This window comes from Taeniopygia guttata, chromosome 1 (assembly GCF_048771995.1).
Source record: "Taeniopygia guttata chromosome 1, bTaeGut7.mat, whole genome shotgun sequence".
In the NCBI taxonomy this organism is placed as follows: Eukaryota; Metazoa; Chordata; class Aves; order Passeriformes; family Estrildidae; genus Taeniopygia; species Taeniopygia guttata.
Window position 1 is genome coordinate 25817955 of NC_133024.1, and position 24072 is coordinate 25842026.

The window sequence follows — 24072 nt, forward strand, 5'->3', positions numbered from 1 at the left end:
TCTCCAGGAAGACAAAGCCAGGATATTCAGTCACGCCAGGCTGGAGGACAAGAGGGTGTGAACTCATATATGACCTTTTCACCTTGAGCAAGACTTCCCAGAGATGTTGTGCAGTCTCCACCCTTGGGAGGTTTCAAGACATCAGTAGATAGAGTTGTGGGCAGTCAGATCTGATTGCCCTCATTTATGCAAGAGGCTGAACTGGAGACATGCTAAGGTCTGTCTATGTTTCCATTCTTTCTCAGATCTGGTCTTTTTACTCTTCATGTTTGTCCTTCTGAGATTTTGATAGTTCTTCATGTCCCAGTGCCTGCTTTCAACAATTCCATTTTCTCTGAGGGAATCATCATCAGAGCTTGCTGATGGTGTATCGGAGATGTGTAACTTGTTTTACCAGCTGTGCAAAGCTTTAGGTTCCGGCTGATTTCCTTCTTTTCTCTATTACAACATATCAGTGTCCACTTACAGTGTTGTCTCTGGGCAGTTTCCTGATGACAGCAGCACTTATGAGCAGTGGCACACCCAGAGTGACCCTGTAATTGGCACCTTTGGACTATGCTTCTGTACCTGAAGGTGGCAAGCAGGGCCATGCAATTACAAAATGAACCTTCTCACTCACCTGTGCCTTCATCAAGCCTGTGCTTGTCTTTCTTCCGCCCCCCAGCTTCCTTCTCCATGAGATGTAGCATCTTGGTGCTCCTTCTCAAAGGAAATTATTGAATCTAGTCTGTGCTACACCAGAGGTGTCACACTAACTGGCACAGCAGCACAGCTCACTTGGGCCAGTGTCTGTGAATGCTGCACAGTTTTAATTTTCAGAGGTGAACTGAAGTGTTCAAAAAAGCTCTTATGTTGAAATTTTGGGTGGACCTCGGAAAAAGTAGGCATGCATGTTCCCATCAGTAACTGGTCCACATTCATCACTTACCCCTAGTTCTCCTACCACCTTGGCCTGTTCATTTAACCTTATCTAACTTGCCCATGGAACTGAAAACCCAGCAGGTGTTCCCTGTCTGCTGGAGGAGAACAGGCAGTTGCCAGCCCTACTGATGCAGAAGCCCTTTTTCCTTCCTGGGGTGCTTCATTTATCCATCTGTTTCCCATCCACTGTGGCGCTCAGGGGTGTGTGACAGGATGGTCCCCTATTGGCCCCTGACACCACCTCCCAGCACAGCACTTCCAGGGGAAGGCTGCCCTTCCTGCCATGCTCTCTGCACTGGAGGGAGCAGGGCCTGGTTAAAAATAAATTTGGGAGCAGATGGTGAGGCAGATTATTGTTCATCCTAGGGTGATGATGATGATGTGCCAGCTAACTGCTGGTTGTCGATCAGAATTAATCAGAAGCTGTTGTGGCACATGATCAGTGAAGCCACTGCTTTCCCTGAAAAAGAGAAGAAAGAACAGAGAAATAGCTCTGTAAAATAAATTGTTGGAAAAGCACTTGTTTTGAAGATACAAAAAGTTTCTGATGGAGAAAAGACTCGAATAAGCAAAACAGGAATGTTTTTAGGATTTGGTTGTTTTTTTTTTTTTATGTACTAACACTTTTATATATCTGCAGTGTGCTTTGCTTCTGAAAAGCAACTGGGAAAACTTGGTCACTTTCTTCTTGCATTATTTCACTAGAGTTGTAGATAATCTGAAATAAAAAGATTTAAGAGGTTTATAGGACCCTTACAAGCACTATCTCTGTTGCTAGTGTGAAATGTTATCCATGAATGCACCTGTTTCGGATTTGTGATCAGTGTCAGAGGAAAGGACTTGACACTTGCTGTGCTCAAAACACGTCACAAATGTTAAATCTCTACACTCACAAAACAGACAAGGCAAAAGCTGACTCAACCCTCTGAGCTGAAACGCAGTATCAGTTCTGATGCTTTAGCAATCTGAAGGGTAGTATCCTTGTTACCTTCTTTTTCACTAAAGGGGTTAATGAAATGGTTTAAGAATTAGCAGTGGTGGATCACATGAAGAAATAAAACAGGAAGTACATTCTTGATTATTGTTTTGTAATAAAAAAGAATGGTAATTTTTGATCACTTTGTCCACTTAGATAACCTGTCAGTCTGTTTTGTTAACATGTGTTAAACCAAATTTCTTATTTTGTGTATTCAGCTTCTGTTGTCCAGGCTATGTCATGGCATCTCCTTTCAAATTCCACCCAAGCTGATGTCCACAGATATGTTTTGCTGGGATGTAATTTGTGGAAAATTTATACTTTGTTTTGAAAGATGATATACTAAGTATTTTTTATCTAAGACTGTCAGGTCTGTACAGTCTATCTTAAATAGCATAGTCTCCACAAATATGCAGTAAAAAATACAAAAATTTGGGTTAAATTTGCTATTTCTTCACATTTTTAATCTGTTCTCCTTTTATACTTTCTATTGAGAAAGTAGTGCTGTTTTAGGTTATACCATAATCTGAGGGCTCTGTCTATATGGAACAGGGAGTGTTAAGGCAAGGCAAGGCTGAATTCAACTGCTTCAGCTTTTAGTTTTCAGGTGGTCTAATTTGATACATTAGAAATAAGATAGAATGGCATAAGGAGAGGTAGTACCTCTGTACTCAACATTTGCAGGTGTCAGACTTTCTGTTGCTTTGTCTGGCATTACTATGAGCTTCATCAGCCTCTGTCTTTAACAGTTCCATGACTGAGATGGCACATCACTGGTAGGTTATCTGCAACAGCAGTAATCTGTAGATCAGGAACTCTGTTAAAGTATTCCTGATACTAGCAAGTAATTTTCTCTTGTTTGGTGTATAAAATGATGAGAATTAATACAATTTTTTTTACTCGGGTATTTATTAATGTGCATAAATCAGACTGAACTGGAAAACTGGTCTCACTGGCTTTGTTTCTGTGTGCTGCTGCAGGAAGGTCAGGCTCTCACTATTTGGCATCTGTAGTACCTGAAATATCCTTTGGTTTTTTTTTGGTTTTTTTTTTTTTTTTACTAAGTGAAATAATCTCAGGAACCTGTTTATTTCATTGCCCTTGCAAACTGCTGCTTTTGGTATGCATGTTGCTGGAGTGAGAGGATGGTTTAAAGGAAGTTGTGTGCACGTGGGGTGGCTTTCTCTTTAAATCTTTTCAAGTGCTTGGATGCTGGTGAGGTTTTGTACAAACCCTGCAGTGCGGAGGCACCTGGCTCCATGGGTGAGCATTACTCAGTTTTACCATGAAACCCGTGATGAGAGACTGCAGTACAGAAGGCAAAAATTGCCCTTAGCTGTAGAGATATTTCTCCTCTGAGAAGAACAGTAATTGAAAAAAAACACCTTCTTTCCAAGCAGATAGTAGAAGTGAGAGTGCTGGGAATTTGGTCTTTGAAGTGTTGTTAGCAGAAATTCTGTTTATTAACACAAGCCTGTGGCACCTGTGAGTGTTTCACCAGGCCATGCTGTTGTTTTAGTCCCTCTCGCCTGTGTAGGCCCACGTGGTTCCCGCTGCATGAGTCAAAAGAAAAGGATCGAGAAGGTAAAAAATGCATCTCCTCTACTCTTTCTTTCCCTGAGGCAGTGTGGGAGAGAGGTACCCAAGCCTCAGTCCAAGCTTCACAAGAAATCCTGCCCAGTATAATGGACCAGCACTTGAGCAGCCTCAGCAATTTCTCCTGCATGTTTCACCTAGTGCCCTGTGATTCCTTCCTAATTTCTTTTTTCAACATTTTTGTAGTCCTAGTTTGTGTCAGTTTCCCTTTATGCTCCAGGTTCCCTCCTGGCATTTGTGCAGTTTTTTCACTTAGAAACTGCCAACTTATTTCTGTCCATGGCAGTTCTGGCACCGTCCTGCAGTTGGAGCTCAGCTCAGTCCTGAGGAACGTCTCTTTGCATTTATTCTCCCTTACATTTAATGTGAAAATGGAGTCCTCCCTGGTTGCCTCTGGGAAGCACTGCCCAAGCTTTCAGGGCTGCTCCCATTACTCTAATGGCTCTGCATGGACAGAGGGAAGAAGGGTGGTTTAGCACTAAGTGCTGTCTTTGGAGGAAGTTTTTCCATCACACTTCTGTGGACCTCTCTCTCTTCTGCCAGCTCTGGCCTGAGGCCCAGATTATGTGCAGGGGGTCCTGCAGGTGGGAGCTGGCTCGGCTGTAATCCTTCCCCAGCCAGGTGAGGTGGCCCTTCACGGAGCACTACTGGAACTTGGTTTCATGTGGCATGTAGTTTTCACTGGGAGCAGGGGAAAGGTATTTCCTTTGAGAGTAAAGAACAAAGAACTTCTGCACAAAGGAGTTTCTAAAAGGCATAACATTAAGGAGAAAAGAGAACACCAGGTGGCTTGACTATCCAGAAAAAAGTTTGAAGGAGCAAAAAAGAATTCATGGATATTTCTGTTTCCTTGATGGCAGGTTCATGTGCTAAAATGTGAGAAATACAGAATGGATTGATAGATTTGACAAAAATACCACATAAGGCAGCAGGTAAAAGGTGGCACTTCCAGGCAAGGGGTATGTGCAGAAGTTTCTTAAGGAGATCTGTTACCTTATGTATTGTTGAGAATCCTAGTTAGTTGAGTAGAAAATGCTGCCTTGCATCATCCTTCACATTACCAGCAGAAAGTCAGCTGAAAAGCAGCATTCATTCATATCGCATACTGATGTATATTTTTGCAGTGCTGAGGCACCTTCAAAAGCTGCAAGCTAGGAGCATGATCTCTTCCACCAGTAAACAGTTGGTCAATATTGCCCATAAATTATTTCAAGACCTTGAAGAAGGAGGGTAGTGTGATGTCTGTTCTGAGAATAGTCTATCTTTATTCTTAAGTAACCAACATTGGAAAAAAACCTGCTTTGTTATTGTTAAGGGCCTCCAAAACCTCTTGGAAACAAAAAGTGAAAAGTAGACTTAAGAGCAGCTTGTCCTCTTGGCATTGGCCCATTCCATTATGTGATGCTGTTGAAACTTAGACTGGAAACAGTATGCTGGCTTGGAGCTCCTCCTTTAATTCCTCTCTTCCTATTTCCAGCTGCTGCCATCCCAAGCACGCTTCTGATACTGACCCTGTTAGCCTTTCAAATACTGCCTTGGGACCATGGTTTAAGGATTTTGTTCTTGTTCTTTGTTCTTAAGTAGATTTCTGGTATGTACAGGAGCAGATTTGTATGAAATGCAAAGTCTCAGCATCCACTGTGTGTTCCCTTGGGTGCCCTTCTTTTTAACTGGAGTTTATTATAATAAGGCAAAAAATGCCATTTTGAAAATTAATCTGTATTGTTCTCTGTTGGTGGCTCTGGGTGCTGATGTGGGAGATTTTTCTTGCTGTGCATGAATTCTGATTCTGAATTCTCTGAGGAGAATTTGAAAGTAAAGGATTTAAGTTGTTGCCATTTCTGAGCAGTGGAATTTGAAGCCCTCTTGGAGTATAAGTAGCATAGTAGATGTGCCAGAGTTCTGGATCTCTCTGCTCAGGAACATGTTGTATGATACTAAAGGGATTTGGTAGAGGCAGTGAACATGGAAGAAAAGATCTCTCCCAGAAAATAGAAATGCTTGTGTGGTTTAACAGGTGGATCTCAGGCATGGGGAAGGTATTTAACATTTGCCATTACCTGAAACAGGGCATTCTAGAAGAAGCCTCTGGAACCTTCTGTTTTCCTGTCCTCAAATACTTGAGATTTCCACAGAAGAACGCCGACCCTACGTACTTGAAGGTGTTGCCAAGGGTGCCTTATCTTGGCAATTCCTCCTTCTATTGTTTACAGCAGGGTTCATTTTGTGCCGAGAGGGTCCGGAATGAGCGCTGGACGCTATTCTTAGCCATCTGTAACTACATTCTAGCACCACCATTCTTCTAAATTATGCCTAGGATAATGTAACTGCCGGAGTAAAATCCACTCTGCAGCTTAACAGAGGGACCTTCTGTTTCCAGGACTGCCAGTCCCTCAATTTTTATACATTTACACACTGCTCTCTGGAAGAATAAATAATACATGAACATATGCAATGGCTAAGTGAAATTTTCTTCTGATTATAGTGAGGCACTGTTTAATGGCAATTATAAAAGATGTTTCTTTCATCTTTTGCTATTCCTGCTGTGTGTTGAAGAGTATGCCTTTATCTCTTTTGTTGCTGTTGTTGTTTTAAGTTACCATCTTGGTTTTATTTTTTAAACAAATTGATCATTTTTCATGTGTTAGTGAGTTGCAGTTTTGAAATCTTCTGAACACGTTTCTGGCAGAATTACCTCATCTGAATCAGAAATAGTGCTACTGCAGGAGTGCCCTTAAATGAGGTGGCTGCTACATCTATATTACAAGAATAGAAGTTTTGAAAGGAAACTGATTGACATTTATCCCAAATGAAATGTTTACTCTTTGTTTAATACCTGGTGGGCAATTCAGTACTCTGAATCTATATTAAACGTGTTCAATATTAAAATGTTTAAAAAGCATTATTAAGGCTCAGAATAGATCTCAAAAGTCAGAGCTGTATCTTGGTATGCATGTATTATGAAATTGTGTTAAATTGTATGGTGGAAAACTGGGGTTTCTACTTACTAAATTTATAGAATAAGCTGTTTTCAATCACCCATTTTCAAAGGCTGATTTGGAGGGTAGGAGTATATATGACTCCTTCCCAAACCTGTAGGCTAGGGAGTTGAATGCTGTTTCAGGAACCTGGATTTTACTCTCCTATCTCCACTATACAGCTCCATTTCATATTGAACAGCAGTTCAGTGAAGACAAGCTGTTGGAAGGTGAACAGTCATTACTCGTTCTCTAAGTCACAGAAACCTATCTTAAAACCGTATGGTCTGATATGGAAAGGATCAGTCTCATAGCTGTTGACTCAGTAGGATTTATGCTAGAATATGTACAGACTTGAGAAAAACTGGATCAAGATTTGGGGCACAAACTTAAAAGGAGGGCTTTTTTTTACTTCATTGTGGAGTCTTGATCCCATTTGTAAAAAGTAGATTACACAATTTTTAAAATAATTCAGATATTGTGGAAAAATTAATAAAGAGATTAAGATCTTCAGATAATAGTATTACTTACATTATTTGTTCCTAGCCCCATTTTTAGCTAAAGTGCCATGCTTGACATTTTCTAATGTGCACTCCACATGCTTCCTCACTCGTCTGAGGCAGAACTGTGATAGAAAAATGTTTTAGTAAATTTCTGTCTAGGATCTGACAGAATTTCTAGGATGTGTCCACCAGTGTACAGTATTGATTGTTGCTGTGCCTCCTGCCCATAATGGTAATTGTATGTATCTGGTATTAGGTCTTCAGAAAAGGAGTAGGGGGATAGAGAAGAGATGAGCTTGTTACTAGGAGAGCTGTCAGTTTTGCGGGCAGGATCTGTATTTAGCATCTGCTTGGGCCTCATGCAGTGAGCATGGTGATTTGGGTGCAGTGCTGTTTGAGGGGTGCTGTGTGCTTGGCTCCAAGCTGCGCTGCAGTGACCTTCTCTGGGCAGCCCTGGCCCATGAACTGTGCAGTTCTGTGCTTTCAGGTATCACCCACATGTTCTGCATTTGCCCTGTCACCATCTCTGACCAAGGCTACTGATCTCAATTGTGATATCCCAGATCTTCTTCGTAGTTCGAAATTATAAAGCAAATTGGGTGAAGCCTGATGCATTTTGGATTTCAATGGCAAAACTGGATGTTTTATTACAGAAACGGGTCAGCGAATCTTCCCAAAATGCTGACATTTTCTACATGTGGCCCAGTGTTTGTTTTCATACCATGAGTTCTGATAACAGGGTCTGTTCTGGGCTATCCCAAACAGGACTAATATAAGAAGGGAAACTTTCTGTGTGGCATTTCAAGAGAGAGTACTGCAATCAGCCCTGGGCTGTGGAGTGGCCCCAGGAGCTTAAGATCCAGTGGACCATGAAACCTGTCTCAGAAAGACAAGAAGTGGCATTACATTTTATGTAACACACTGTGCTCTGTAACTATCTCTTTTATTGCATGTGTAGAATCACTGAATTACTTGCAGGAGAGAATGGTGTATTGCTGTGGTGTTCAGGAGACAGCTTTTGCTGGTGTTTTTTATCTTGTTTTTTACCTAAAGCAGCTGCATTTTTGGAACTCACATGTGAATAGGAATGTACTAGGGACTATGGGTTTCCAGTACAGGGAGAAAAGAGGGATGGGGCCAAAGAAAGCTGCCTGATGAAATTAATGGCAGACTCATCTTTCTGTGTGGCAGGAGTGCATTTCCCACTCAGACACACCGGATTGCTTTCTCCTTGAGAAGGTGAGAACAGTCTATGAGGGCTGAGAAGTCTGTTTAAGGGAGTCACTAGAGGACAACAGCTGCCACAGTCTAATCTGCATTATGATTAATCCAGTTAACAATCAACTGTTTTAACAATTAGCTGTGTTACCAGATCAGTCCATTAAGGTCATTAAAACTCTCTTTGCTTTCATTTAACCCCTCAGGTTGCCCCTTCTAGTAGGTTGAGTGTCCTTATAGCCTAATGTATATTATGGTAACTGATGATCCAGGTCTGTTGTAGCCACTTGGCCTATTATTTGTGTCTTTAATGATTCAGCAGAGATATGCCTTTGGGTGCTGCTGTAAACCATCCTCTAAATCTTAAAAATCAATGCTAAATGAAAGGAACTTAATTATAATTTGTACTGACAGCACTGCCTGTTACTTAGGTTGCTAAGTATTTTCATTACATGAGATTGGCTCGTTGGTGGAGGGCAGACATAGGAATTGTTCTGTGATTTTTGTTCTGTTCAAAACTTTGTCAAAAACTTAACTGTATGCTGAGTTTTTCCCATTCTATGCGTCTATGTTTAAATTGCTTAGGAAAATTTAATTAAGAACAGTTTGGCTGTATTGAAGAATGGGCTGATGAGAAAATGGAAGGTGAAACCAGAAAAATGTATATTCTTTTGCTTATGTAGTATTGTTCTGAATGACAGGTGGTGCTGTGAAAAGATCTTCCATCTCTCTGGCTTGACACAGGAAATTAGTTTGGTGACCAGAGCTCAAATCAAGAGGCAGAATTAGTTGATCTAAGAGTGTGGGGCAGAGAGGCACAGGAATGAGGAGCGGCTGAAATTGGAAAAAGAAGTCCAGGAAAAGAAGAATGAACAGAGAAATCTGAGAAGTAAGTAACGCCCAGGCTGAAAAAGCAGGACAGCAAGGAGAATAGGACTATCAGAGAAGGAAAAGCTCAGAACTGGCATAGGAAGCAGATGGGAAGAGCTGGATAGGAAACTTTAGGCATGGGGCTAGCAGGTAGAATAGCAGATTCCCACAAAGCACCTCTCTTTCAAGAAGCTGGAGCAGCACCCAAGGTGTTTCCTTCTCGTGCTCCCTTAGTCAGAGGAAGCAGGCTGGCACAGCATCCTCTCCCCTGCAGCATGAGCCGGTTGTCATCTTGCTTTTGGCGAGTCAAGTGGCAGAGGCCTGCGCGGAACTGAGGGCTCCAGGTCTGCAGATGAACCATATGGCTGCTGGCACAGCGTCCCATGGTGGGAGCCATTTGTCTGCCTTCCTGGTGGTAGGGACCTAGGAAAATCCTGTCCTTTCCTCAGGGTCTTTATACTTTCATTTTAACATCAGGTGAAGCGCTCGGGATTAAGGAGTGCTGAACTAAAGCTGCCTGTGCATCCTGTAACTTTTTTCTTGTGATGTAATTCCTCCCTCTGCCAAAACATGCTTTGCTCAATGAGAGAGAGGAGTTATGCTTATAGAATGCACTTTTTGTCTGGCGTGCTGCAGAAAAAGGAAAAATACAGTGTAAGAGAGAATTACTTGAGGAAAGTGGCTTTTAGAAGCCACAAGAACATGATCTGGTCTTCCAGGCCATCTGAGTTTGTGTGGTGTTGAACTAGTCATTTTAAGCTTTTCAGAGGCTGTCATTAGCTAGTGTATCTAACTCATTGGAGATGCCCAATCCTGGAGTCTGAAAGAAGAATGGTAAGAATATTGCACGTTCTGTTCTGAAAAGGAAGTTTCAGAAAAGCATCTCAAATCAAGTACTGCTCAAATCAGCAAATACTTCTGAAATTATGCCATCTGTGCCTCAGCTCACTCACCATGTAATGGTAATAGTGCTACTTCTAAAAGAAGGTTGTGGGAGATTTTGAAAATAAATTAGCTTAATGTTTTGTGATGCAGTCAAGAAAAAAGAATTGGATAAGGGTGAAAGCTGGAGGAATATAAAGGAGCTGAAAGATTATACTATGAAGTAGTGTCATGCACCTACCATCTAATGCAAATGTCTGCTGTAAACAAGGAGTTCATCAACTAACAACTACAGAGAAGGAAAGATACAGAGGAAAATAAAGATCTGGGAACATTGCTGACTTGTGATAATTGAGGCACCACTTTCATGATGGTCTCTTACAGTGTGAGACCTTAAGGTCTCTTACACTGAGACCTTTTAAAAGGTCTCGGTGGCTATCAGAGAAGCACTAATGCCTTTGAGCTTTTGGGAGATCTCGTCTGGACACTTGTCTATACTTCGGTGTTCACAGCAGAAAGATGAGAGCAAACTGGACAAAGGGCCAGTGAGACTGTTAGCAAGGTCAAAAGAATGGGTGGCCAGTTTTAAAAGGTAAAGTAGAATATATGGCCTTACAAATTGAAGACTGAGGGATGAGTAAGACAGCAGTTTATAAATACACCTGAAGGATTAACAGCAAGGTGGAAACCCAGTGAGATGAGGTACAGTTCTTGGCAAAACAGTCATTAGGTTTGAGATGAATGGGAATAAGTTGAGGTTGAAAATCAAATAGTTTTCTAAGAGGGTAGTGAGAGTCTTGGGCAGCATCCCAAAGGACAGAGTGGAAGACCCCTTGTTGGGCTTGAGGTGAGGCTTGAATCCTTTGACAGGGGTGTAAGCAGGGCCTGGGCTCAGTCTCTGGAGTCTATAGCCAGTTAAATGTGTTAACTGTAGCAGATGCTGCTTGCACACTTGGACATCCTGCCTTCAATGCATGTGGGTGGTTGACCTTTTCCTTCTCTCAAGTGAAATCAAGTCATTAGGAATTATCTCTAAATATTCTGGCCCCATACTTCAGAGCTTCAGCTGCTTTAATCTTGGTAAGCCTTGGGGAGCCAGATTACCAGCATATCTGCCCTCCAGAGTCTGGGAGCATATGAGATCTCTTTCAGATGGCTGGTTTTTAGTGTGCAGCCAGAGAGGTCTGTTCAGTGCCTGAGCATGTGTTCAAAGAAGGGGATGTATGTGCTCTCTGTTAGCATTTCCAAGATGCAGAAAAGCCTCATGTCTGTTTGTTCCAGGATATCTGTTAGTCCTGGTTTATGCAGCATTTTGGAATTTAAAAACTCTGTTGTGTAAGGGCTGAAGGAAAAAATACATAGTTGGAGTGGAAACATTGCAGTTTTCAGCCTTTGGATGGCCTCCACTTCATGTTTGTCACATGCAATTCATATCTGAAAGGAACGTGTGTCACTGCTGATGTGATGTGCCATGTCATAAAAGCTTTGGTGACATTTTCTGACCTCTTAAAAGCTAATGAAAGAGGTTTGCCACTTGTAAATGCCATCTGCCATGGCAAAGCAGCTTCCCAGTTCTCTAATCACATATGCCTCTTGTGAAATGCTGCATCACCTTGAAAAAAACCAGCATATTAATGGAGGAAGCTTGTCATTTCACTCATTCCCAAATTTTTTACATAATTCATCTGTTAATTTTTTTTGCTTATTAAGAACCCTGAGGGGTGGAAGTTGCAGCAAATCCATGATAGCTTTAGGAGTTCTGTTTCATTAGAGCTGTATTTACTTTCTGATTTTTTGGTACTCTGAATTGGAACCATTCTCCCTACGATCTTAATCTTTTGCAGATACTCATGGGGTTCACAGATGGAAGTGTGAAAAGTCTGAGCTGTCTCAGGAACATGTAACAGGACTTGGGGGGTGTGTAAAAAGAGGGGAGTGTTCTTCATTAACCTGCATTTGTTCCCGTAGTCCATTATGGGAATTGAAATGTACTAATTATTTTTAATTGATTCAACTTATGTCACACTGATAGTCTCAGATGTGGAATAAGGAGACCAAATGTTGGGTTCAGTTTTTGCTGGACTGACAGCTTATATAATGGACGGTTCTGAATCAATAGGGACAGTTTTTACAGCCTGGAAAAAAAATAAGCAAAGTGTGTCATGCTTGGAAAAGAGAGAAGACTTGTCTTTTGCTTTGCATAGTGCTGTTGTTGGCTGCTCTGGCTTTTGCATGTCAATAAGACAAACTTTCTAAAGAGAGGATTTTATTGCAGGAAATGTGTCCATATTACAGGCCACATACACAGCATGCATTAATTTCTAAGTAACAATGAGCAAAAGCTGCTTCAGATGGTGCCAGGGTACAAAACTGCATCTCTACAGACTGGTGAGAGGCAACAGATCTCCCTTCTGTCATAAACAGTGCTTTTTGTGTTTGCTGAGACGAGTGTGAGCATTGTCTAGCCCTCACAACCGTCGCTGAAGAAGTTAGGTCTGTTTTTATCGCTGCATTACAGGCAGGGAAGGAGGTCTGCTGAAAAATGAAGTGACAACACTAGCAAATCTGTGTAAGCAGCAAACCAAGATACCAGAAGCCCTGGCTTGCCAGCCTGTCTCATTACATCATGCCCAAGTGCCCTGGGCAAGCCCTGTTCTTTTGGCTGCGTTTGTCCATAGCATTGGTGACATAGCAGACTTCAATACTGATTCTAATTCTGATTTTTATACATAAGATTATAATTTCTGTGGCAGGACCTATCCTCAGGCTTCTTGTTGGTAAAAAGATCTTGTCATTTCTTCATTGGGGTATTGAGAGGTGAGGCTAGATGTGCATGGGTGTCACAGAATGGATAAATAAAAAATACCACCCGGGGGCAAGAGAAATCAAGAAGCCTGTGAGCATCACTGTGGATGTCATGTTCTGAGGTGGCAGGGGTATGTTCCCAGTCCAGCACTTGCAAGATTAAGCCTTTACAGTGTTCTGCTCCCTCCTCGCAGACCAGATGGAAAGGTCCCACTGTGCATGTACCACCCCAAGGGTCCTGCTCACAGATGGAGTGATGAAACCCAAAAGCTGCTGTGCAGGGGTTCAGTGGGTTTTTTGTAGCTGCTTTGCCATGTAGCCATTTCAGTCTGACCTGTTTTTATAGATCCTGATGAGGTCTGCAAAACAAACTTATTTTTAACTGCTATTCACATGATTCTTTTCTTAACATTCGTAATTTTAAGAAGCTGGTATGGGAGTTGGGTGGGATAAGTTTTTGCATTGGCTGCTCTGCAGTAATGACTTTTTTGCCTGATTTGGCCCTGAAACGGAAGGAGAAGCCATCTCTTTTTTGCAGTAGCTGCAAAGTGACAATGGTTAGATTAGCAGTTACTGCAGTCTGGTTGGTGCAGTGTAAAACTGCACTGTTTTATTGTGAAATCAGCCTATTGGTGTGACCTGGGAGATAGCGACGCAGGCATCTGAAACAGAAGATATTTGAACTCCTTAGAGGATACTGTGTAGCTTTTTATCACAGCCCAGTCATAGCTGACATTTAAAATGTGCAGCAAGGAAGGGGGGAGATTAGGGGATGTCTCAGTAGAGGTGTTGCAGCCCATCTGGGCTTTTCAGAGCAAGAAACTGTACCCAGCTGGGTATCCCTGGCTGGTATCAAAATGCTTCCTTTGTTGTCTGCTTGAATAATAACCAGGTACACCGTGTGTGGGAAGGGATTTTCGAGGCACAAAAACTCCTTAGCATCCAGCTAAGGGAACAGCAGGGCACTGCTGTTGGGAAGGCTGCATGAGGAGCTGGGCCTGCTGCTTTCCTTCCAACGCTGAGCAACTTCTCTCGTTTTAGGAACTTTCCGCTGTACGTTCTGTGAGACTGAAGTGGAAGAAGATGAGTCGGCAATGCCCAAAAAGGATGCAAGGACACTCGTGGCGCGATTTAATGAGCAGATTGAGCCCATCTACGCGCTGCTTCGTGAGACGGAAGACGTTAACTTAGCTTATGAAATCCTGGAGCCAGAACCCACAGAGATTCCTGCCCTGAAGCAGAGGTGGGAGCGCGCCTGGTCTTTCCTCACTGCAACTGCTTCCTTGTAGAGTGTTCCTCTGCTCTGCGGGGCTTTCCCAAACCTTGTGCAGGACTTACTTGTACAGCACCCTCTATGCAAACAACTGACAGATTGTCCCAGGGATGTGTAGTTTACAAGGTGACAGAGGGCTGTAACCATTTTTTACTAAACAAGGCAAATAACTGTTCTTTTGGTCAGCCCTCTGCATGTATTTTTCAGTGAGGTGGGATGCTTGAATTGCCTGCTGCTTGCCATGCTGCAGCTGGTATGCGCACCAAGCCCTTGGCCCAATAGTTAAAAAATGCAGTTGCTTGACAAAGCTCTGAAGGTGTCACCTATGCTGTCTTCTATCTCTCAAATACTTATCTGTCATCTGTTCCTTTTGCTTCTACCCAGCTTTTGAAACTAAGCTATCTGCAATCCACACCTTGTATTTCAAATCCTCATATTACAGCATTCTAGTTTGAAGACAATACTTGTAATAAGCAGGTTTTTTTCTTCTGATTTTGTCCAACTTGTTACACACCTCTTCTTTTCAGAAGAAGACCATATTGGAATCAAAAGCTCCTTAAAGTGTTCTTACCCATGATATGAATGTTTCTTTCAGAACATTCCTAGCTTTACAAAAACAGATGATGTTTAAATAATGCAAAAAGATGTGGGGAGCTGTCAGTTTTGTCAGCTGTGGTGAAATGTGATGCACTTCTCTGTATTTAAAAAAAAATTAATTATACACATGGGGGAAAAGAACTGTACCATGAAGGGAAGCATTCCCACAGTGCCTTGGGGTGTTTGGCTTTAGTTAATAGGAAAGCAAGCAAGATACTCTTTTTTTCTCTCAGGCTAACCTTGAGAAAGAATGTTCCTCATATATTCATGCTAGACAGCTTCTAATTAATATAATAAAAATTCTTTGTCTATTCATAGTCTTTTTCTCACCAAGAAGGTAGCTATTTTTCCTCATCATTCTGATAGAAAAACAGAAGCAATATAAAGAGCAGAAAAGATTTTTCCATGGTCACTCAACGTGTCTTGGTGATAAGGGGAATTCTTTGAAGCCTTTATACCCAAGCTGAATCAGTAGACTTTGCTTTAAAATCCTTTTTCAGTAGTTTAAGTAGTAGAACTGGGATAACCTTACCAAAAAGAGAGTAATTTTTCAGTCTTCCCTTTTTGTGTACAGGAAATTATCACAGCAGAGGCCTGGTGCAGTCCCATGATTAAATAGCAGCACCCACTTACTTGACTCTTAAATACTTAAAAAACATTGTAAATGATTAATTGCTCTGTGCAAGAAATGACAAAATAAATAGGCAGCTTTTTAAATGTGTACTTGAACACAACTTGTTTCAGCACATACAGTGATTTAATTATTTATTAACTCTTATTAATTCAAAGCAGCTAATTCCATGAAAACACTGCTGTGAGATTTTTTTTAAGTGCCAAACCCTGGGTTATTTATCCTCTGTGCTTTTATAGAGTCTTGAGTGTCTGAAATCATTGACAAAACTGACTTTTGGTGATTCTGAAACAAACCAAAAAGTTCACAAAACACCTGCATCTTCTCTTTGCAGTAACTTGTGCAACTTCATGTGTTTTCAGGAGAGTTACAGTATGAGTGGTCCCACTGGCACTGCATAACTGTCGTTCACCTACCCTGGGAAACTGGGTTGATCTTCATTTATGTTTTCCTAAGACTGTTAATTTTCTTAATCATGGGAGAGCATGAATTAGCCCCACAGGTTTCAAAATAAACCTGCTTTACTTAAGCCCTTCTCAGTGGTTTTTGAAAAATTATGGATTTTAATAACCCTTCTATTTCCTTATGTCAAAATAGCATGATTTCAATTAACAAAAAATCTTCACAGAATTAATTTTCTGTGGTCATGCTGTCAAGAGCCATGGGTTGTCTGTTGTGAAGTTGAAGATCTTAAGGGCAGCACAGTGAAAATGTGTTTTGTCTCAAATGTGGCAAAAAAAGAGAGTTATCCCCATTATCCAAGACCTTTCTTAATAGTCTGGGCAGGATTGAGATGAAAATTTGAAGCTGTTTGCCCACTGCACAGTGTGGTTTCTGTGGGCCATACCTCAGCTGTGTCGAGGGCTATTTATGTTGCCTTTAAAGACAGCTAAACCACTCATTAAGGGATTTCCATCGAGGTGAATAAAACAGAATAAAAGTAGCCACATCTGGGCCACTGAGCTGCCACAGTTCCTGCCTGCAGGGTGTCCATGTGAAGTCTAGAGCAAGGTAGGGAAAAAGTAGTTTGTGGATCTAAGAGAGAAAGAGATTTAAGAGGTCCCTTTATCTGCTCTGTGCTGCCTGTAAGGCAGCTCCCACACCTGGCCTTTTGTTGGTGCCTGGTCCATGGTGTCTAATCCTGTACTTTGGAACTGGTTGCTAAACAGTAAGTTCTCTTCTTGCAGAATGAAGTGTTTCCCTGCTCAGGTAGTCTTGGGGTGGTGCTCGCACCTACCAACAGTGTCACTGAAGATAGAGACATCAATTGAGGCACAGTTGCAAAGCTCACTGGGGTCCAAAATTAGACAGAAAGTGTCTAGGTGGTTCCAGCTCAGTGTAGGACATTGCAATAGATGACATGAAGTAATTAGTACTGTAGGTGTCTCTTAGAAGTGTTACTTTCATTTTTGAAACGTTCCTGACGTCATGGAATAAGTGTTTTGCTGTTAAATGGTTCTGTATAGGAAAAAAGTCAATTTCAGGCACATTCACAGGGGCTTCTGTGCAAAAGTATTATTAGGTAGCTCCTGGCACTACTGAGGGTTTAGTGTCACGCTGTAGTCATGGGGAGGGAGAGCTTGGGGGAGAGCAGCATTGTGCATCCTGTGAGGAAAGTGGATTACATAAAATCGTCAGGGAAACGCTAGTTAGAGATTTCTATTGTGTGGGAAGCAGAGTGGTGCTTTTCACAGAATACACGCCTGTCTTGGAGAGCTGAAAGGTACCAACACTTGAAATAACACGCTGGGGAAAAGGTCTCTGTGTGGTTCCTTAGGTTACATAAGCAATACATGCGCATGAGCCTTCTGCCCCAAAATTCAAGGCTGCTGTGGAGCTCTCCTAGCAGAGCTGGCTGCAGGATTGCTAAGGACACCATTCATGCTAACAGGGATGCTGTGAAGTATTTTGTTAACAGATCCCAGCCATTCCACTACTGAGAGGCTGTGAGTAGCCCTTGATAAACACTGTGGCTGAACACACTGATATTTTTTATTTGGGGAAGAGCAATGTTCACCTACCTGTGTAATGCCCCCTCACTGTTTACCCCTAAAAATCCAACAGAATTAGCTCATCAAACAGCGGTAATGTCCTTGCTGAACTAAAAAACCCACATATTAGTCAGGTCTTCTCCAAGTGCAACTTTATTTTAAGCTTCTTGGTTAGAGAAAAGGTCATTGGGTAGACAGCAGCAACTGAACCATGCTCACTGATGACAACTGTCAGCTTAGCTGGCATCCTGGAATATCCCTGATGAATTTCATCTGGACAAGAGAAGGAAGGAGTCAAGGCAGGGCTGTTCCTCATGAAAAGCTGTAGTTACCCCTGGCAATCAGATGACTGAAATTATATGGCTGAGGGTGGGTGCAGTGTGCAGTGGATTTGTTTCTCTGAAAAGATGAAATCTCATTCTGAAGTAGAGGAGCAGTCACGTTTGGCTTTCCCCACTCTGCATACGTAGCAGCACAGGCCAGGGTGTATTTTAGGCTCATTGCCATCATCAGTGTGCAGAAAATATTTCACTTGATATCCTCTTTTGATCAGATCCAAGCAGGAATGTTTTTCTCCATGTCTCCTGAGCTAGAAGGGGCCCTGCAGGGAAATGTGCTTAGAGCAAAGGAGGGTTGGGCTTTGACTGCCATACCCTTCACATGGGTCAGCACCTTCACTTCTCCACTTTTTCCACAGTGAAGACAGTTCTATCTCCTCCTGCGCTCCATCAGTGCGCAAAGCTTTTTGTCCAGCCCTAGTCCTCTGGTTTGGAGGTGCTCTCTCCTTCTCTGCCTGGATTCCTCAGTCCTCCCAAGGCTGTGTCTGTGGATAGTACAGATGGCCTGTATAGCACAGGAGAGGTGTCTTCTTATGTGCATTGTCACTCACAATTCAAGCAAAGGTTTGAATTGTGTTTTTCATGGTGAGTTGACTCCTACAGGAGTCCTGTTATTAATAACAGTTCACAGCTCTGAGCATGCCGAGTCCCTGGGCCTACTATCTACCTTGGTTAAACTTCAATGCTTTTTTAATGCAGAATTTGGTTGCTGTGTGAAGGCCAAGAAGAGACTTTTTCAAATACCAGACTACTGTTTGACTGTGTTTTGCTGCTGTGGCTTCTGTTTCAGGGAATTCTGAGATTTTATGCTTGTTTTAACCTAAGTGTATTTGCATCTCTAGTGCTGCCTCTTATTTTCAGTGTCTGTGGTGGATGTTGCCATTGCCCTATGCAGGGTTTCCCCACTAGAGATCCGCAAGTTTCCCAAACTAGCAAGCTGGCACAGAAATTCCTGGTGGCACATGTTAGAACTGAGAATGAAAGTTCTCAGTGCAGATGATAATCATCATTTAAATATTTTTGTCTAAGGAGGGGCTTGTTCTGAGAGCTCTGTTTTTCTCTCTTTACCTTTCATATAGCAAGGAGCGTGCAGCTGGTGCTGGTTCAGGGGCAGCAGCTGGTCTTGCAGGCGGACACCATCGGGAAGCATGGACTACAAAGGGACCATCATACGAGGACTTGTATACCCAGAATGTTGTCATCAGCATGGAGGACCAGGAGGATCTGAACCGGTCTGCAAGTGAAGGAAAGCCAGCCAGAGAGAGACCCATTTGGCTGCGGGAGAGCACGGTGCAGGGGGCTTATGACCCTGATGAAATCAAAGATGGTAAGAAATTCACAGAGCAGAAGTACTGCTGGGCTTATACAAGGCCTTTGCAGTGCTGTCAAAAACATGTTCTGCTCTGTGTGTGTGTGTGTTTGTGCAGCTGCTGCTCCCAACACTGGAGTGTCTGCTCCCCTCTGCTCTGCAAAGCACCTGTGTGTAGGTAGATGTAAAAATTCCTTAGATCCAGGATTGAAATCTAGGTCAGTAAAGCTGAGCAGTCCATGAAATTCTGAGGCGGCTTCTAAAATGTTAAATAACTGTTGTCTTCTACCTTGAGAGTTTATTGCTTCTAGATTAAGTTCTTTCAGTTTCATCTAGAAAGGTGTCTCCCTAATAGGTCACTGCTGAAAAATAACATTTATTAATGTTCAGTGACCCTGAAGTCTACTCAATCTACCAGCACTGTTTATATACTCCCAGTCTTCTTGATAACTGTTTCTCAAAACTTGTTATATATGAACAATACTCAGAAATACAGCTTCTGGAAGTACAGTTGGAAGGTCTGTCACCATGACAGGTGAGTCTTTATTCCCTTCTGTTTGTTTCTCATTATCTGTGCTTTTATTTTCATTCATCTGGGAGTCAGGTTATCCGCAGACTAATGGTCTTATAACCATTAGTAGAAACTTTCTGCGTTGGTATGTGTGCTTTTTAAGCTTCCATGCCGAAACTGGAAATTGAGACCTTTTTTGATTTTTACAAGAGTGAGTCAATAGATAGAGTAATTTTAGAATTATGAACTGAAACTGTTGAAACTGTTGCCCTAGCAGGAAGATATGGCAAAAGGGAATAATGTGTGTGAGTATGTGACCCTGGAACTTGTGCCATGTTCAGGGGAGGAGTGGAGTACTTAGGTGTAGCAGAAGGGAAGAAAATAGATGTGATATAATGGTCACAAGATATCTAAAGAACTTGTTCACATGTAATGCCTTTCAAGTGTATTATGGATCCAAAGCATTTTTCAAATAGATTAAGCAAAGTGAGATGATTGAACAACCTGCTCCTGCAGTATGTAGCAGATTTTGTTGTTACTCACCAGCCATGGTGAGTTCTCACCCCATTTTTCTGCTAGACATTCAATTCACCTGTAGTTTTAAATCAACTCCTTGAGACAACTTTTGATGTACACAGCATAAATATTTCTCAAGAAGTCGCTGAGGAACATGGAGGTGGAATATCTCCTTACAGGATATTGGCATCACTGCTTAGCCTCCTCAGCTACTGGAGATCAAAGAGGGAGCTTGTAGAAATAGCCTGAAATTGCTGCTGCAACACATAAACAGGAAGGACAGAAACGTGGGACCATTGACAGAAAAGATTCACTGCTTGGATCTGGCAGAAATAGTTCTTGCAAGCAAGATACAGCCCCTCTGAGCCACAGAGTCAGCCTTTGTGGAGCTAGCTCTGGCTGTTGTCATTTCACAGCTCTCAGTGTGATGAGCTATATTATTTCACAGAGATGCTCTCCTACAGCCTTTTCTGCTCCACAGTCACAAGCACTGAGCTGAGCACACGACTGCCAACACAATGCCTTTATTCTTTCTTTCTTTCTTTCAGGAATTTGGCAGTGCTCTAGTATTAGTAGTTGTAGTCATCACCCATTACTACAACTTTATTTACAGTGAAAACAGAATTCTGGTGAAATTAGGTATGGTTCTTTTGGCCTTCATTTTACCACAGGAAAGGAGTGACCAAAAAGTGCCCTGGCTTTTAGTGCTAAATGCAAAACTTACTTCCTTCACCTTATTTTTTAATCTCAAGTTGAAATTCGTAACCAGCACATTTCTGACTGGGGAGGGGAAAGACTTGGGATCTGCCTGCCTGGATGGTGCTGAAACCGTGAGGGTCTGTGTCTTGGAGGAGTGGGCAAGTGGCTGCCTGTATGAAGGCAGAATGCCAAGACCTCAGCTCCAGCAATTGTTCATGGGCAGCATCTTTTGGTGTAAGACAGAAAGTCTGCCACAGGGAGCCTGTCCTACTTTTTAGACCTTATTTTTTTTCCCTCCATATTTAATTTTTTGTTTTGTTTTTTGTTTTGTGGTGCTTTTTGAGGTTTTTTGGGGTTTTTTCCCATACTGCCTGTAGTTTTTTCGGTACTAGGTGGACTCACAGCCCTCTCACCAAAGGTAGGAAGGATTAGGAGAGGTTTTCTATGGGATGCTAGTTTTTGAGCAGAATTTTACCTTTAGAATCCATGAACTGCAGACATCCTGCCTATCAGAGCCATATTGAGCCCTCCCAGCTGTTGTTCAGCCAAGTTTTCTGAAAGAGGAGCACAGGCCAGATGTGTCTGCTGGGACACTGCAGTCCCCTTCAGATAAGAGGTGAAGGTAGGGAGCCACAGGGACTGTCTGGGCTGTGTTTCAGCTTGGAGAGCAGGCACTGGTTAGTTCTGTGCTGTGCTGCACAGCTGGGCTGCAGGCTGTCAGCTGCATCTGCTCCATGCCATCACCATCTTCCTGTAAGGAGCTTTTCCCCTTTCTGCCTGGTATAGGTGTACCTCTGAGCTCACTAGGCCTGGCTGCTCTAAATGTTTTATAACACATGATTTCAACATATTTTTTGTCTGCCTGGATCCATTTCTTCTCTGTGTTCATCCTTACAGGCAGGGAGCTCAGCAGGATAGGACATGGGCTTGGGGTCTGTATTTTAAGGATTGCTTTGCTTTCTGCTCCACTGTAGTGCCTGAGTAGGACACCTCCCTGGGGAAGTCTTTTCTAGGTCCCTGCCCATCATGCATTTGTTGTCTTCACTTGCAATGTGCTCCTGGTCAAGGCTTCCAGCTGGGAGCCATGGTGACTCTAGGCCTCCCAGCTCCTAGGAAATGTCAGTACTTGCTCTGCCATTACGAGACATAACTGTCTCAAAATTTCAAGAGAGAGGAGGAGTTGGCGTAGAGAAAGGGTGTGACTTTGCCAACTGAGCTCAGTGGCAGTGATTAATGAAGGTTAAGAAAGCTTTCAGGTCTGTCACACAGATGTCTGTGAGGAAATGCTCATTCCCTCGTGTCCCTTTGCAGGGGGCCGGGATCTGAATGCGTTCCAGGAGCGTGAGGAGAGCCGGGCAGCCCTGGATGACAATGAGGAAGTGATGCGTGCCCTGCTCATCCACGAGAAGAAGACGCCTTCCGCTTCCACCGTCACTGTCAGTGGTGCCGCTCCTCTCTCTGGCGGCAACGCGAGCGACTCCGAGAGCGAAACGAGTGAGTCGGAGGAGGAGTCCCCTCCCCACCCTGCCGCCACAGCCACCACAACGTATGGGCTGGAGGAGGAGGAGGAGGATGAAGAGTTTGAGGTGGTGGCAGAAGACCCCACTGTCACAGTGGCTGGGCGCCCGCATTCTTACAGCCAAGTGAGCCAGCGCCCTGAGCTGGTGGCCCAGATGACACCGGAGGAAAAAGAGGTTTACATAGCCATGGGGCAACGCATGTTTGAGGACATGTTTGATTAACTGGTCCCTGCTGGGGCGTTTTTTAAAAGGTGACTTTTTAAGGCAGAGACTCTTTAGCAGAACAGAAGACTGGAGCGCATCTTCCCTCTCTGTGCACAAGCAGGGTAACTGCAGCTCAGCACTGCTAATCTCAGGCATCCTGCTCGCCAGAGCAGGGGAGCAGCAGAGCTGCATGTGCCAAAACACATAGGGGAGGACGAGTCTCAGAAGTGAGGATGCTTGCACAGTAAAAATCTGGTTCAGGGTGCCCTGCACAGGCCCTGCTTTAACCTTCGCCTAGGCCCTAGCAGTTCTTTCTCCCGATGGCTTTAAGTTGATTTTTGTTGCAGATCCCAGTGATGTCCTCATCCCTGCTCTCAGGGGACATAAGGGTTCCGTAGTCTGAGCAGAGTGCTCTGCAGAGGAGGGCATATGTAACATACAGCTGCCTGTGCTCAGCGAGGGGAGAGAAGAGGGAAGTATTTGTCTCCTGATGACAAGCTCAGACAGGGCTTGTAGTTGACCCTCTGCCAGAAGCCACTGGCCACCAGAGTGGCTCTTTCTAAGCAGGCCTGTAGGCAGCAACATTTTCTTGCTCCAGTTCACTTCCTGCTGGGACTCAGCACCTCAAGGTCAGCTGTAACTTGAAACAGGCAGAGTGAAAGCATTGGCAAGCACATGCAGTCAGTCACTTCTTGTCAGTGTAACAAATGCCCTCCATGGATCTGAGCTGCCTGTGCTCTGACTTGCCAGGAGAAACTTTCATTTTCCAATATTGCTGCCTGTTGCTTCTGCCTAACCCTGTCCATGAAGACATGCAGACAGTTCACAGTGGGCAGAGCTGCTGTCAGGCAGTGCCAGAGAAGTAGCATAACTAAGTTTTATTTGCAATCTCACTAGGGCTATATGATTTTAAGAGGAATTATACAACTTTGAATTCTGCTTGGCACACTCTTTTACCACAGAAAGACATTTATCAGTGCCTGTAGAGCAATATAATGTTTTTAATGTTTTTCTCTTTCAATTGAAAATGTTGCTTTTTTAAAATTGTTGTGTTTTCCTACACAGTGCTACAATAAAACAAAATTATAAAAGAGTTCTGTGTTCCAGAGAGTAGGGGCAGCATTATGTGCTGTTCCACTTATATGGGCGGTACAAATTTGCTGCTCACTGAGACTGTAAATCTCTTTTATACTAACTATGCTTTCTATGTTCTGCTAACCTTGTAATGCCTCCTTTGTGGTTTGATTTTCAGCTTCTCAATACTCTGAATCCCCTCCTTTTTAAATAGTGTTTTGAATTTTCTTTTAAGTCATTTTAAAGAGGAATAAATAAACAGAAACCTCTCCCCTTTGTCATGTTTCAGTTTATCTTGTGCCTAGTTGGGAATATTGTTTGCTTATCATTTTGATTTATTGGATTCAAGAAGAAAAAAACAATTTGAGGTCTCCTTTGAGAGGATCATTTGAAATCCCACTGCACATTGTTTTTCCTTAGCAGAGGTTCCTTGAATTTATTGGATTTATTGGATTCAAGAAGAAAAAAACAATTTGAGGTCTCCTTTGAGAGGATCACTTGAAATCCCACTGCACATTGTTTTTCCTTAGCAGAGGTTCCTTGAATGCCTCCTGGAATCTCCTGCATTTCCAGGATGACTGTTTCATTACATTGGTGCCATGTAGAAAACAGAGGCTGCTTTTGATCACCACTTCCATTTCTTTCCTCCTTCCTCAAGGG

General features: G+C 42.8%; 1 protein-coding gene across 2 annotated transcripts in view; it reads left to right on the forward strand.

Moving 5' to 3' along the window:
* Positions 1 to 23681, forward strand: part of GTF2E1 (general transcription factor IIE subunit 1) — a 48601-nt gene extending 24920 nt beyond the window's left edge. For both annotated transcript variants that reach the window (XM_002187360.7, XM_030266346.4), the window contains exons 3-5: positions 13791 to 13992; positions 18659 to 18906; positions 21926 to 23681. In XM_002187360.7, coding sequence (XP_002187396.1) covers positions 13791 to 13992; positions 18659 to 18906; positions 21926 to 22356 — 881 coding nt within the window. In that variant the 3' untranslated portion in view covers positions 22357 to 23681. The remainder of the gene's footprint in view (positions 1 to 13790; positions 13993 to 18658; positions 18907 to 21925) is intronic.
* The last annotated feature ends 391 nt before the right edge of the window (positions 23682 to 24072 follow it).